This window comes from Excalfactoria chinensis, chromosome 4, assembly GCF_039878825.1.
Source record: "Excalfactoria chinensis isolate bCotChi1 chromosome 4, bCotChi1.hap2, whole genome shotgun sequence".
Lineage (NCBI taxonomy): Eukaryota > Metazoa > Chordata > Aves > Galliformes > Phasianidae > Excalfactoria > Excalfactoria chinensis.
In genome coordinates this window covers 42,970,172-42,980,021 of record NC_092828.1, presented here as the reverse complement: position 1 = coordinate 42,980,021, position 9,850 = coordinate 42,970,172, and the positions used below count along the sequence as shown (strand labels likewise).

Here is a 9,850-nt window from a genome sequence, read left to right as displayed (position 1 = left end):
GTTGTGCGCAGAGGGAGATGGGAGCGGCCAAGATGGCGGCGCTAGTTGTGGCTGGTGGTGGGCTGTGCTGCAGGCGGGTGCCGGGTGAGCGAGCTGTGCGTTGCTCCTTTGCCGTGTGCTTCTGTGGTGGCTTTAGGTTGCCCTATCGAACTGTTGCTGATGGTGTTGTTTCTCTACTGTGTAGCGTTGATGTGGGCGAGGCCTTGTCGTCTTCAGCACCAGCAAGCAGCGGCCCAGTCTGACTTGGTAAGGGTGCCTTACCTCTCTCCGCGGTGTACCGTGCCTACGTCATGGTAACTGTGCATAGGTTCTTGGTGTCAGTAGGTGAGCTGGTCAAACTACAAGGAATGGAAACTAGGGTAGTATCCTGTGCATGCCTGCTGCTCTCGTGATTCAAAGATATGTTGCTGTACAGGTGACTGTTTATTGCTACTTCTCACAGTTTCTGGAATCAGCTACAAAATGTTAACAAGTGCCCTGTACAAGGAATAGTCTGCTTCTATGAATGTAGCTTTTCCATGCTGTTTTAAAATAGTTTACATCTGAAAGAAATACTGTTTTTTTTTTTTCTGAACTGCAAACGAGTTTAAGTTGGGGAGGACCTTACAGCCTACCTGACCCTAACCCTTTGCCATAGGCAGGGTTACTCCCCACTATCTTAGGCTGCCTAGGATCCCATCTAATCTGGTCCTAAATAGCTCCAGAGATGAGGCAGCCTAAGCCAGGACTTTACTGCACTCTTCAGTGAAGAATTTCTGCATTACATCTAATCTAAGTCTCCCCTGCTTTTGTTTTATGTCATTTTGCTTGTCTTGCTTCTATCAGATCATATTAAAAAGCCAGACTCCTTGTTTGTATGCTCCTTTCAAGTGCTGGAAGGCTGTAGTGAGGTGTTCCTAGAGTCTTTTCCAGGCTAAGCAAGACTAACTTCCTCAACTCCTCTTTGTAGGAGAGGGACTTCTTTTGGTTTGAAGGCGTTTTTTTTATTCCTGAGGGTCTGTGTGAAATCAAGTGCAACCTGACTGTATTCTTGCAAACTTAAAACATTTTAGCTGTTGTCTACTTTACAGCCTATAGAAATGGAGAATCCATATAAAGAGCCTCCTAAAAAGTGTATCTTATGTGGAATAAATGTGGACTACAAGAATGTGCAGGTGAGTGCCTTGAAAATGTATGTTTATGTGAAAGTAATTAGCCTATAGCATTCAAGGGCTTGGGAGCAGAAGTATGAAGCAGTACTGAATGATTAATACCGATGTGTAGAGGACTTAAAAACTAAAGTGTGTGATAAAGTGTTCACTGGTAAGTCTAGTAATGTAACTAGTTATTTCAAACCTCTAGGCTTATTAAATAAAATGCTCAATTCTAGTTCTACTTTCATTTAGCTGAAGTGGTAGGGGATGTGGGAGGTTCTGTAAGAAACAGATCCAAATATGGGAAAGTTAAAGCTTCTTTTACAAAGTAGCCCTTACACTCTTGCCTTTGCTTCCTAATAGCTTCTGTCTCAGTTTGTTTCTCCATACACTGGCCGCATTTATGGCAGGCATATAACAGGTATGTGGAATGCTACTTACTGTTTAACATTGTCTTCTAGAGTCTAGTTCACTTATCAGATACATTTACAGAGCGGATGTTACTAGTTGTGCACATCTTGAAATGTTCATGTTAACTAATAGCTGTCATCCAGAAATGAGAATCTCTTTAATTACTTTTTAATCTTAACTATATAAGTGTGCATACCTTTGTAAGAAGGCTTTAACAAAGCTAGAGCAATTTATTAATAAAGCTTCCTCCTTAAACTAATCAGTGAATTATGGTTGAAACCAGGAAGCTAAAAAAAAAAAAAACTTGTTTGTTTAGGCTTGTGTGATAAGAAGCAGAAAGAAATTTCAAAAGCCATCAAAAGAGCTCATATATTTGGTAAGTACTGTTATACTTCAGAGTTATTTGGCAAGTCACACTTATCCTTTATTTTAAAAAAATCCTCCATTTTATTTCCCTACAGGATTTATGCCAGTTATGTTTAAGAACCCATCATTTCTTACAGACCCCAAGATTTGTAATGTTAAGTATTGAGAATAACATACTGTAAAGAAATCAGAATAAAAGAGTGTCATGCTTAATAGTTCTCTACTGGTGTGAGTAGCTGGAACAGTTTTTTGGCTCAAAGCTTGTTCAGTGGCACCTATTTGAGATGTAACCTGCTCAGTAAGCTTTTATGGTTAATGATTATGATGATTGCAGTGGTAAGAAATACTGGTGGGTGACCAGGAGAAACCCTTTTCAGCTGTTGCACTTCCTGGGCATTCAAGCTGACTTAAGGGGCTCATCTCTGAGAGGACCACCATGCAATCAGCGTGCATTCCTAGCAGCCCACTGTGTGATCAACTGATTACCCAATAGGAGGGGGATATGCTTTTGCCCTGATGAGCCAAGTATGTGTACCCCTGACAACTAAAGGAAGCCCTGATGAACTGCACAGATGTGCCTGACAACTAGCTGCTGTCCCTGGCAACCACAATTTCTCTGTGAAGAGGTTAAAAACCCAAGGAGTTCTGAGGTAGAATGGGTATTTTCTGTGTCAAATTGCAGCTGTATGTCAGTGAGATGTCATTCACTGACTTGCTGCCTCCTTATGGACCAACTTGATGTGATGTTCTCTGGGGATGTGAGTGGACCCCCTAGGATAGATCCTGAGTTGAGAGGATTATCATTCTAGACTGTGTTTACCCTTTGAGAGTGTAGGGAGTAAACTGATTTGTTGGTAATGTGTTTTCTCCAGAGGAGATATTTTCATGGCTGGTATACTGCATCACTGATTGAAGGGTGGGTGCCAGTTGTAGTGTGGAGTCTAAATTTATCTGGATAAAACATGTGCTTTAATAGCAGATACCCCCTAGATGTACAGACCACTAAACCTATTCAGAAGTCTTCCTGAAATCCATTTTTTTTCCCCTTCCATTTCAGAAAGGGACAGTTAAGTACCAGATAGCTGTTTATATATAACAAAGTTTTTAATACTTATCAAATTAGATGCATCTTAGAAATAGCTGTTCTGCACATCATCTTCTGCTGAGGAGAGGCTCATTGTTTGAGTGGTCCTGAAATCTTCAGCAGCTTGAAGCATTAAGTGAGATTATCTGATACTAGCACTGTGTTAGCATATTAAAACCCTGAGATAGAGAATACAGACTTAACTCTGCAAGGCAAAATTAAGGAATGTCATTTGGACTCTGCTTGACTTGTGCCAAACAAGATTCGTGTATTTAAAAATACATCTTTGTACTTTACAAAAACTCAGTAAGCTATTTCCATCCCTGCAGTACAGTAATTTATGTCACTTTAATATCCTGGCAGTAGCTTTTTGTACAAATACATCTGGGCAAATCATTAAGTGATCAGAAAGTGGGAGAGTATGAATATTCATTTGTATCTTTGGGATTTTCCAATGCTTCCTCATCTGTTTCAGTGCTACTCAGTGCAAGCTTTGTTTCCTGGTTGCTGTCCTCTTCATCTTGATGTAGTTCTTGGTCAAGTTGCAGTGATCTTAATTTCTTAAATGATTTTGGTCCTGTTGTGGTGACTTTAACTTTGCGCTTGGTTACTAGTTTTGTTTCTGCTTCATTGAAGTCCCTTTCCTCTACCATAAGAGTCAATTTGTCCATGATATTAATATTATGGTCAATCTTACAACAGTTCTTAGAGATCCTTCCTTTGAAGGAAACAATACATGTCTGAAGTTCAGAATTGGGGAAAAATGTTTTCAGTGCCTGACAAAGCAAAACATTCTCCTTTGGTTCTTCTAGGTGATCTTTGTTCCCTCCTGAAAAATAAAGGTTACAGATTCTCTTATGTTCTTCCACCAATACTGCTCTGGCTTCCTCGAGTTCACAAGTGTTCTTTTCCTTCAGTGAAATAACTCTGCAGTCTTAGCAATGCTAACATTGGACATAACTTACCTGAAGAGATTTTGTGTTGCTTTTTTCTATTGATTTCTTCTTTTAATTGGCTCACCTCTGTTAGGAGTTTCTCTACAGATCGTTCACTGACTTCTACATCGGAGCATATTTTCTGGAAAGAAAAATATCACTTGAGATCAGCTGCATAAACAGAAGTAGAATTTAGTTTTAGCAAATCCTGTAAAGCTACTGACTTTCTGATGTTGGTAATAGTATTAAAAAGCTGAAGTAATGAGCCTGAGGTTGGTTTTGGAGATGAGAACTTCAGCCTTGTATTGAGTGAGGTGTGATGACTTTTTTTGTCCTCATCTGCCCATAAAAGCTTTAACAAGCTAGAGATGATAATATCCAGAAATAATCCTCTTTAAAGAATTTCTCAGTACACTTGGATTGATCTTTAAAGTTTATTAAAGAAACACTCCTATTTGCAAGTGTTATGTACAGCAAAGAACTTTGATCTTGCACTGCATCTCCAACTTGGTGCAGGATACCAAACACTGCTTGATTGTTTGGTACTGCTGAAAATATCTATGCTGTGGGTATACTTAACTGACCTTCAGCTCCTCCTGCAAGGTGGCATACATCTCATTTATCTTGTGAACCTCCTGTAAGGATCCATCTTCATAAAAGAATTCTGACCTGTGGAAAAACTCAATTGTATAACTGAAAATCGATTACAGTGGATATCAGTGCTCATTTGAAAGGAACTTCAGTGCATAAGGAAGCATTCTAAGTTTTCATTGTTTGGTTTCAGGATTAGCTATTCTTAAGTCAGATTTTCTAAAGCTTATTTTATGTAACTTCTATGTAACTATGAAACAGAATGAGTTTCAACAGGGCCAAGTGTTGGGTCCTGCATTTTGGTCACAACAACCCCAGGCAACCCTACAGGCTGGGGGAGGTGTGGTTGGAAAGTTGCCTGATGGAAAGGGACCTTAGTGTGCTGATGGACAGTCGGCTGAATATGAGCCAGCAGTGTGCCCAGGTGGCCAAGAGGGCCAATGGCATCCTGGCTTGTATCAGGAATGGTGTGGTGAGCAGGACTAGGGAAGTCATCCTGCCTTTGTACTCGGCATTGGTGAGACCTCACCTCGAGTACTGTGTTTGGTTTTGGGCACCTCAGCACAGGAAAGACATGGAGGTACTGGAGCAGGTCCAGAGAAGGGCAACGAGGCTCGTTAAGGGCTTGGAGAATCAGCCCTATGAGGAGAGGCTAAGGAAGCTGGGGCTGTTTAGTCTGAGGAAGAGGAGGCTGAGGGGAGACCTTATTGCTGTCTTCCAGTACCTGAAAGGTTCTTACAGTGAGAGTGGGGCAGGTCTCTTCTCACTAGTGACATGTGACAGGATGAGGGGAAACGGCCTCAAGTTGCGCCAAGGCAAGTTCAGGTTGGATATTAGGAAGAACTTCTTTACAGAAAGGGTGGTTAGGTACTGGAATAGGCTCCCCAGGGAGGTGGTTGAATCGCCATCCCTGGATGTGTTTAAGAGCCGTTTGGATGTGGTACTCAGGGATATGATTTAGTGGAGGGTTTTTAGAGTTAGGGTACTGGTTAGGCTGCGGTTGGACTTGATGATCTTCAAGGTCTTTTCCAAGCTGGGTAATTCTATGATTCAAGAGGCCCCTTTACTGAAGATGGTTCTGACTACTGGCTGATGCATAAAAATAAGGGGGGGAAAAATGACCTGGACCTTTAGTTTGAAGTGAGAAATCTAGTATTAATTACTCTTGCTAGGCTAACAATCTGGACTTTTGATTCTAGCAATCTGTCTTATTGCATATCTCTTAAGTCACCAAGACTTAAGTATTGTTTCTACTTACGGTTACCTTATGTAGGCTAGTGCACTGCTAGGTGCTTATTTTGAGACTGTTCTCAATGCCAATACATGGCTGAACTAACTCTGAAGTTCCTCGTAAAGGACAAAAACTACAGGTGCAAGTCAAGAAGTGAGCAGAATGTAGCTGTACCACTACTCTGAGTACTTAAAAATCTTCATTTGAAGAAAGCAGCTATGCTAGCCTTACTGGAAAGCTACAGATACCGATATGTACAGTTGATATTGTACCTGTGTTGTCTTACTGCTCTCACAAAGCCAGAAGATGCACAGGAACCAGACACTGTTCTGTAACCTTGCTGTTCGGCCATACCCAAGTTGGTAACGACTAGAGGAACTTTCTGAAAAAGACTTAAAGAGCATAAGTATGAGAAAATGTTGCGTTAACATTTAAGCATGCCTCTTCAGTATATCAGTGTTCCTTCTCACTGGGCATCACAACCAGAGGTACACAGTATAACTCTTGCTGAGTGTCACACACATGTGACTAGACTTTAAGCAGTAGTTCTGTATGTGGTTTAAACCTGCTTTTGGATGCCAGGTATGCATTAATACAGTATTTCCTTGTTAAACCTGGCTGTTCAGCAGCCTGTCTCAGTAGCTTCATGAAGCATACTAAAAGCTGTAACTAAAATTAACTAGGCCTAGTAGTAACTCAGTTACAACCATGAAAATAAAAAACAAGTCAGATCATCTTAAAAAAGCCGTTAAATAACCTAGAAAACAAACTGGTGGTTACCCTTCTTGTGGCCGGTGTAAGGCATGTTCTAGCCTGTAAGTTGAACCACTTTCTGTCATCACACTGGAAGTTAACAGAAGGAATACAAGGCCTTGGTTTGATAGGTGTGACTGCAAATTCTTATGGAGAAGTCTTTCCCGGAATGTCATGATCTGGTCTGTGTTGCGTCTGAATTTGTACCATCCTATTACACTCTGCAAACAGAACAAAGTTTATCAGTACTGCTCTTAAACTACAATGTCTGTATATTCCATAATGGAGCAAAGTGGGAAGTCCAGTACAAAGGCATTGATCTAAATGGTTCTGTGTGCACATTCAAGCAGATGCTTAAACACTTGGCATGCCTAAGACTATTTTCTAGTGTGACAGTGTCTCTTGTTCCAGAAACCACTGAAACAGACAGTTTTCTGAGATTATGCTCAACCTGGAAGTCTGTAAAGGTAGTTTGGCTACTTAACAACTTGCTGCTTTTCAGCTTACACTCTTTCCTTAAGAAATGTTCTTCTACAGAGAAGATAGCATGTGAATTTGCTTCTACTTAACCAAGGGAGTGAACTGAGCGTTGACCTCAATTGATCTCAGTCTAGAAATCAGCATGATTGATTTTGGATGTTGAAATGGTTCACTTGGGAAAATGAAAGAATGAAGTTAAAATCACAGAATCACTCAGGTTGGAAGAGACCTTAAAGATCATCAAGTCCAACCACAACCTAACCATGCTACACTAAAAACCTTCTGCTAAATCATGTCCCCGAGCACCACATGCAAATAGTTTTTAAACACATTCAGGGATGGTGACTCAACCACCTCCCCAGGGAGTGTATTCTAGTGCAGTGGTAAACATTAGTCAAAGATAACCTAAATTAGTAGTGTTATTTTGGGGGCAGTGGGAAGGCTGTCTTGACAAGCAGTACATTGGAGTAGATGGAAGAAAAAAACCAATACAACCAAACAGAACAACCCTCAAAAGTTGGGATAGTCCCTTGGCATATATTAGATTTGAAATTACCTTCTTACAGCCTGATAGTATTTTCTTCAGGGCTGGTTCATTCAGTTCTCCTGCAGAATTATAAAAGCTAGAAGAGAATTATGACAATTAGGATTTCTGCTGTGAATTGCCTCCCTGGCAATGTTTGTATTTATTAATGTGCAGAAAGACTGCAGAGGACCATGTTGTGATTTTCTTCTCATCAGGATGTAAATCTGCATAGCTGTGTTCCTATTTACAGCAGAACTCGATGCATCAGTCTGTGAAACAGCTCCTCATGTAGGACTTCCAGGTGTTTCTTTTGCCCCACTCAGGACCCTATGTTTCTATTTTCTGATTGGGTGAGAGGTCAGGATATGCTATTTTAGAAAAGCAATGGTTTTTTTTCTTCAGCAGACAGACATCATGTTGTCTATATAGTCCCATAGCTCACTAGGGAATGGTGTACCACATCTCTGCTTCACATAAAGAGGTACAAGCAGTACACATAGAACTAATATAGGTATAACAAAGCTTTTAGCATCTGTGATTCTCAGAGATGAGGCTGCATCTGTTATTGCATCTTGCTCATTTTCTCAGGCACGTATTATAGGTTTAACAATTGTTGAGTTAGAATTAGAATCTCAGAATCACAGAATGGCCTGGGTTGATTATATTAGATCTAATATTAACATTTCTGCATCTTAACGCTTTCTCACCTGAACAGCTGGTAGCATGGAATGTGCTTCTGTATGTCTGAAATGAGAAAGCAGTATTACTTGATCTGCCAGCTCAAGAATTACATTTTTCTGTATGCTGTCACGAGAACTATTATAAGAGGAAGAACTTTAATGTTACGTCTTTGTATCAAACCGTTGTCTAATTAAAGGAAATCTTTAAGAAAGTCTAACCCAGTTTTCTTTCCAAGCGTAAAGAGGAACTGCTCCTATAAGTTATATATTTTGATATGTTTTTGTCAAGTGGAAAAATCAAACGTCACTTAATTTTTTCCCTCCCATCTGTTGAGTACAGAATTAGAATACAATATAGAATCATAGAATGGTGACTTTGGTTACATTGCAGCAAAGCACAGGTGCTGCCAGGCAGGGAAATAAGGCTGGAGAGCAGGGTGCATGAGAAGAATGGGATAGTTCTTTACCAGTGAAAAGAGAATAAGGGATGGCATTCAGAATCCTCTTCCTTACCCACTGCCCCCACAACTTTTACTGTTACAAGTTTACTAAAATCAAGCAAATATAACAAAGAGACTGAAAAAAAAAAGCCCACAAAGTTTGGAGCAACTAACTGTGCCTGACAATCTGGGATGTGTGATCAGTGGCACCACAGTTTCCTCACATTTGGGGCTCAGTAGCCATGAATGGGCAGCCTAGTTGAAATGAGGATGCACTGACCGATTGTATAAACCACTTCCACGTCGTCCATCTGTGAGTCTGTGATGCTGTTCTTGGCCTCACCTTTCACATCCCCAAGGAGAAAGCCTTCCTTTTTGGGGAGAGAACAGAAGGTCACGTTAAACTACGGGAGTTTGGTAAGTAAACACCTTTGGGGGTAAAAAGTGCACGGATCTTTTTAACGCAGCAGGGTCTCATTCGTCTTTAAATCTAGAAGTCTCTAAATCAAGCACGTAAAGCAAAAAGCTGGGCTGTGTTCTCAGGCGTTGATGAGCAAAGGCGCGGTGTGCGGCTGGCCACGTGCTGTCGTCCGCTTCCCAGCCCACAACTTTTATCAGCCCCCGGCAGAAGCGCTATGGCTGCCGCAGCACCGCACCGCCTCTCGCCGCTTCCCCCTAGCATTTGATAGGAAACAGAAAGCAACTTTCCGGCGCCGTTAACAGCGAAAGCAGCCGAAATAGCAGCGGGAACCCTGCCGAAGGGCCGCGGAAACGAGCGAGGAGCGGCCCTGAGCGGCGGCACCGCCGCGCCTCACATCGCCGTCAGCGGGGCCTCCCCGCCGGCAGGGACGCGCCGCCCGCGGCCCCGGCCTCCGCCCGCCGTCACGGCAGCGGCACGGCCAGCCCCGGGCGTGGGCAGGCCGGCGGCTAACGGCTGCGACATGGCGGCGAAACGCTGCCCGCGCGCGTGCACGGCGCCCGCCCCGCCCGGCCGCCTGTCGCTGCGCGCCCCCGTCCCGCCCGCGGCACGCACCGTGTCCGAGTCGGTGCTGAGGTGCTGGAAGGCGAGGGCGCCGAAGACGAAGCCCGAGAGCAGAGCTGACGTGCTCTCGCCCTCCATGCCCCCGACAATGGCGGGCCGCGCCGCGCCGGCGGGAGCCCCCAGCGGTCGCCGGCGGCAGGGCAGGGCTCGGCACGACCCGTCTGTCCCGTGCCGTACC

The 9,850-nt window shown here is 42.9% G+C and overlaps 2 protein-coding genes across 4 annotated transcripts; one reads left to right on the top strand and one right to left on the bottom strand.

Annotated features, from left to right (window-relative positions):
• Nucleotides 1–5: 5 nt before the first annotated feature.
• MRPS18C (mitochondrial ribosomal protein S18C) lies at nucleotides 6–8,408 on the top strand. 2 transcript variants are annotated; one of them, XM_072334724.1, is made up of 7 exons: nucleotides 6–84; nucleotides 185–246; nucleotides 1,071–1,154; nucleotides 1,497–1,554; nucleotides 1,861–1,920; nucleotides 2,006–5,412; nucleotides 7,351–8,408. In XM_072334724.1, exons 1-6 carry the CDS (start codon nucleotides 18–20, stop codon nucleotides 2,074–2,076), a joined length of 402 nt encoding a protein of 133 aa, XP_072190825.1. In that variant the 5' UTR covers nucleotides 6–17; the 3' UTR covers nucleotides 2,077–5,412; nucleotides 7,351–8,408. The 2 variants fall into 2 exon arrangements, with proteins under 2 accessions (XP_072190825.1, XP_072190826.1); XM_072334725.1 differs by lacking the exon at nucleotides 7,351–8,408 and having other exon boundaries at nucleotides 10–95; nucleotides 2,006–2,135.
• ABRAXAS1 (abraxas 1, BRCA1 A complex subunit) lies at nucleotides 2,999–9,850 on the bottom strand. Of its 2 annotated transcripts, none has more exons than XM_072334722.1 (9): nucleotides 9,664–9,850; nucleotides 8,911–9,001; nucleotides 8,218–8,254; nucleotides 7,541–7,607; nucleotides 6,532–6,725; nucleotides 6,024–6,143; nucleotides 4,514–4,598; nucleotides 3,960–4,071; nucleotides 2,999–3,823 (listed from the first exon to the last, which is right to left on the bottom strand). In XM_072334722.1, exons 1-9 carry the CDS (start codon nucleotides 9,748–9,750, stop codon nucleotides 3,399–3,401), a joined length of 1,218 nt encoding a protein of 405 aa, XP_072190823.1. In that variant the 5' UTR covers nucleotides 9,751–9,850; the 3' UTR covers nucleotides 2,999–3,398. The 2 variants fall into 2 exon arrangements, with proteins under 2 accessions (XP_072190823.1, XP_072190824.1); XM_072334723.1 differs by having other exon boundaries at nucleotides 3,399–3,823; nucleotides 8,911–8,997; nucleotides 9,664–9,778.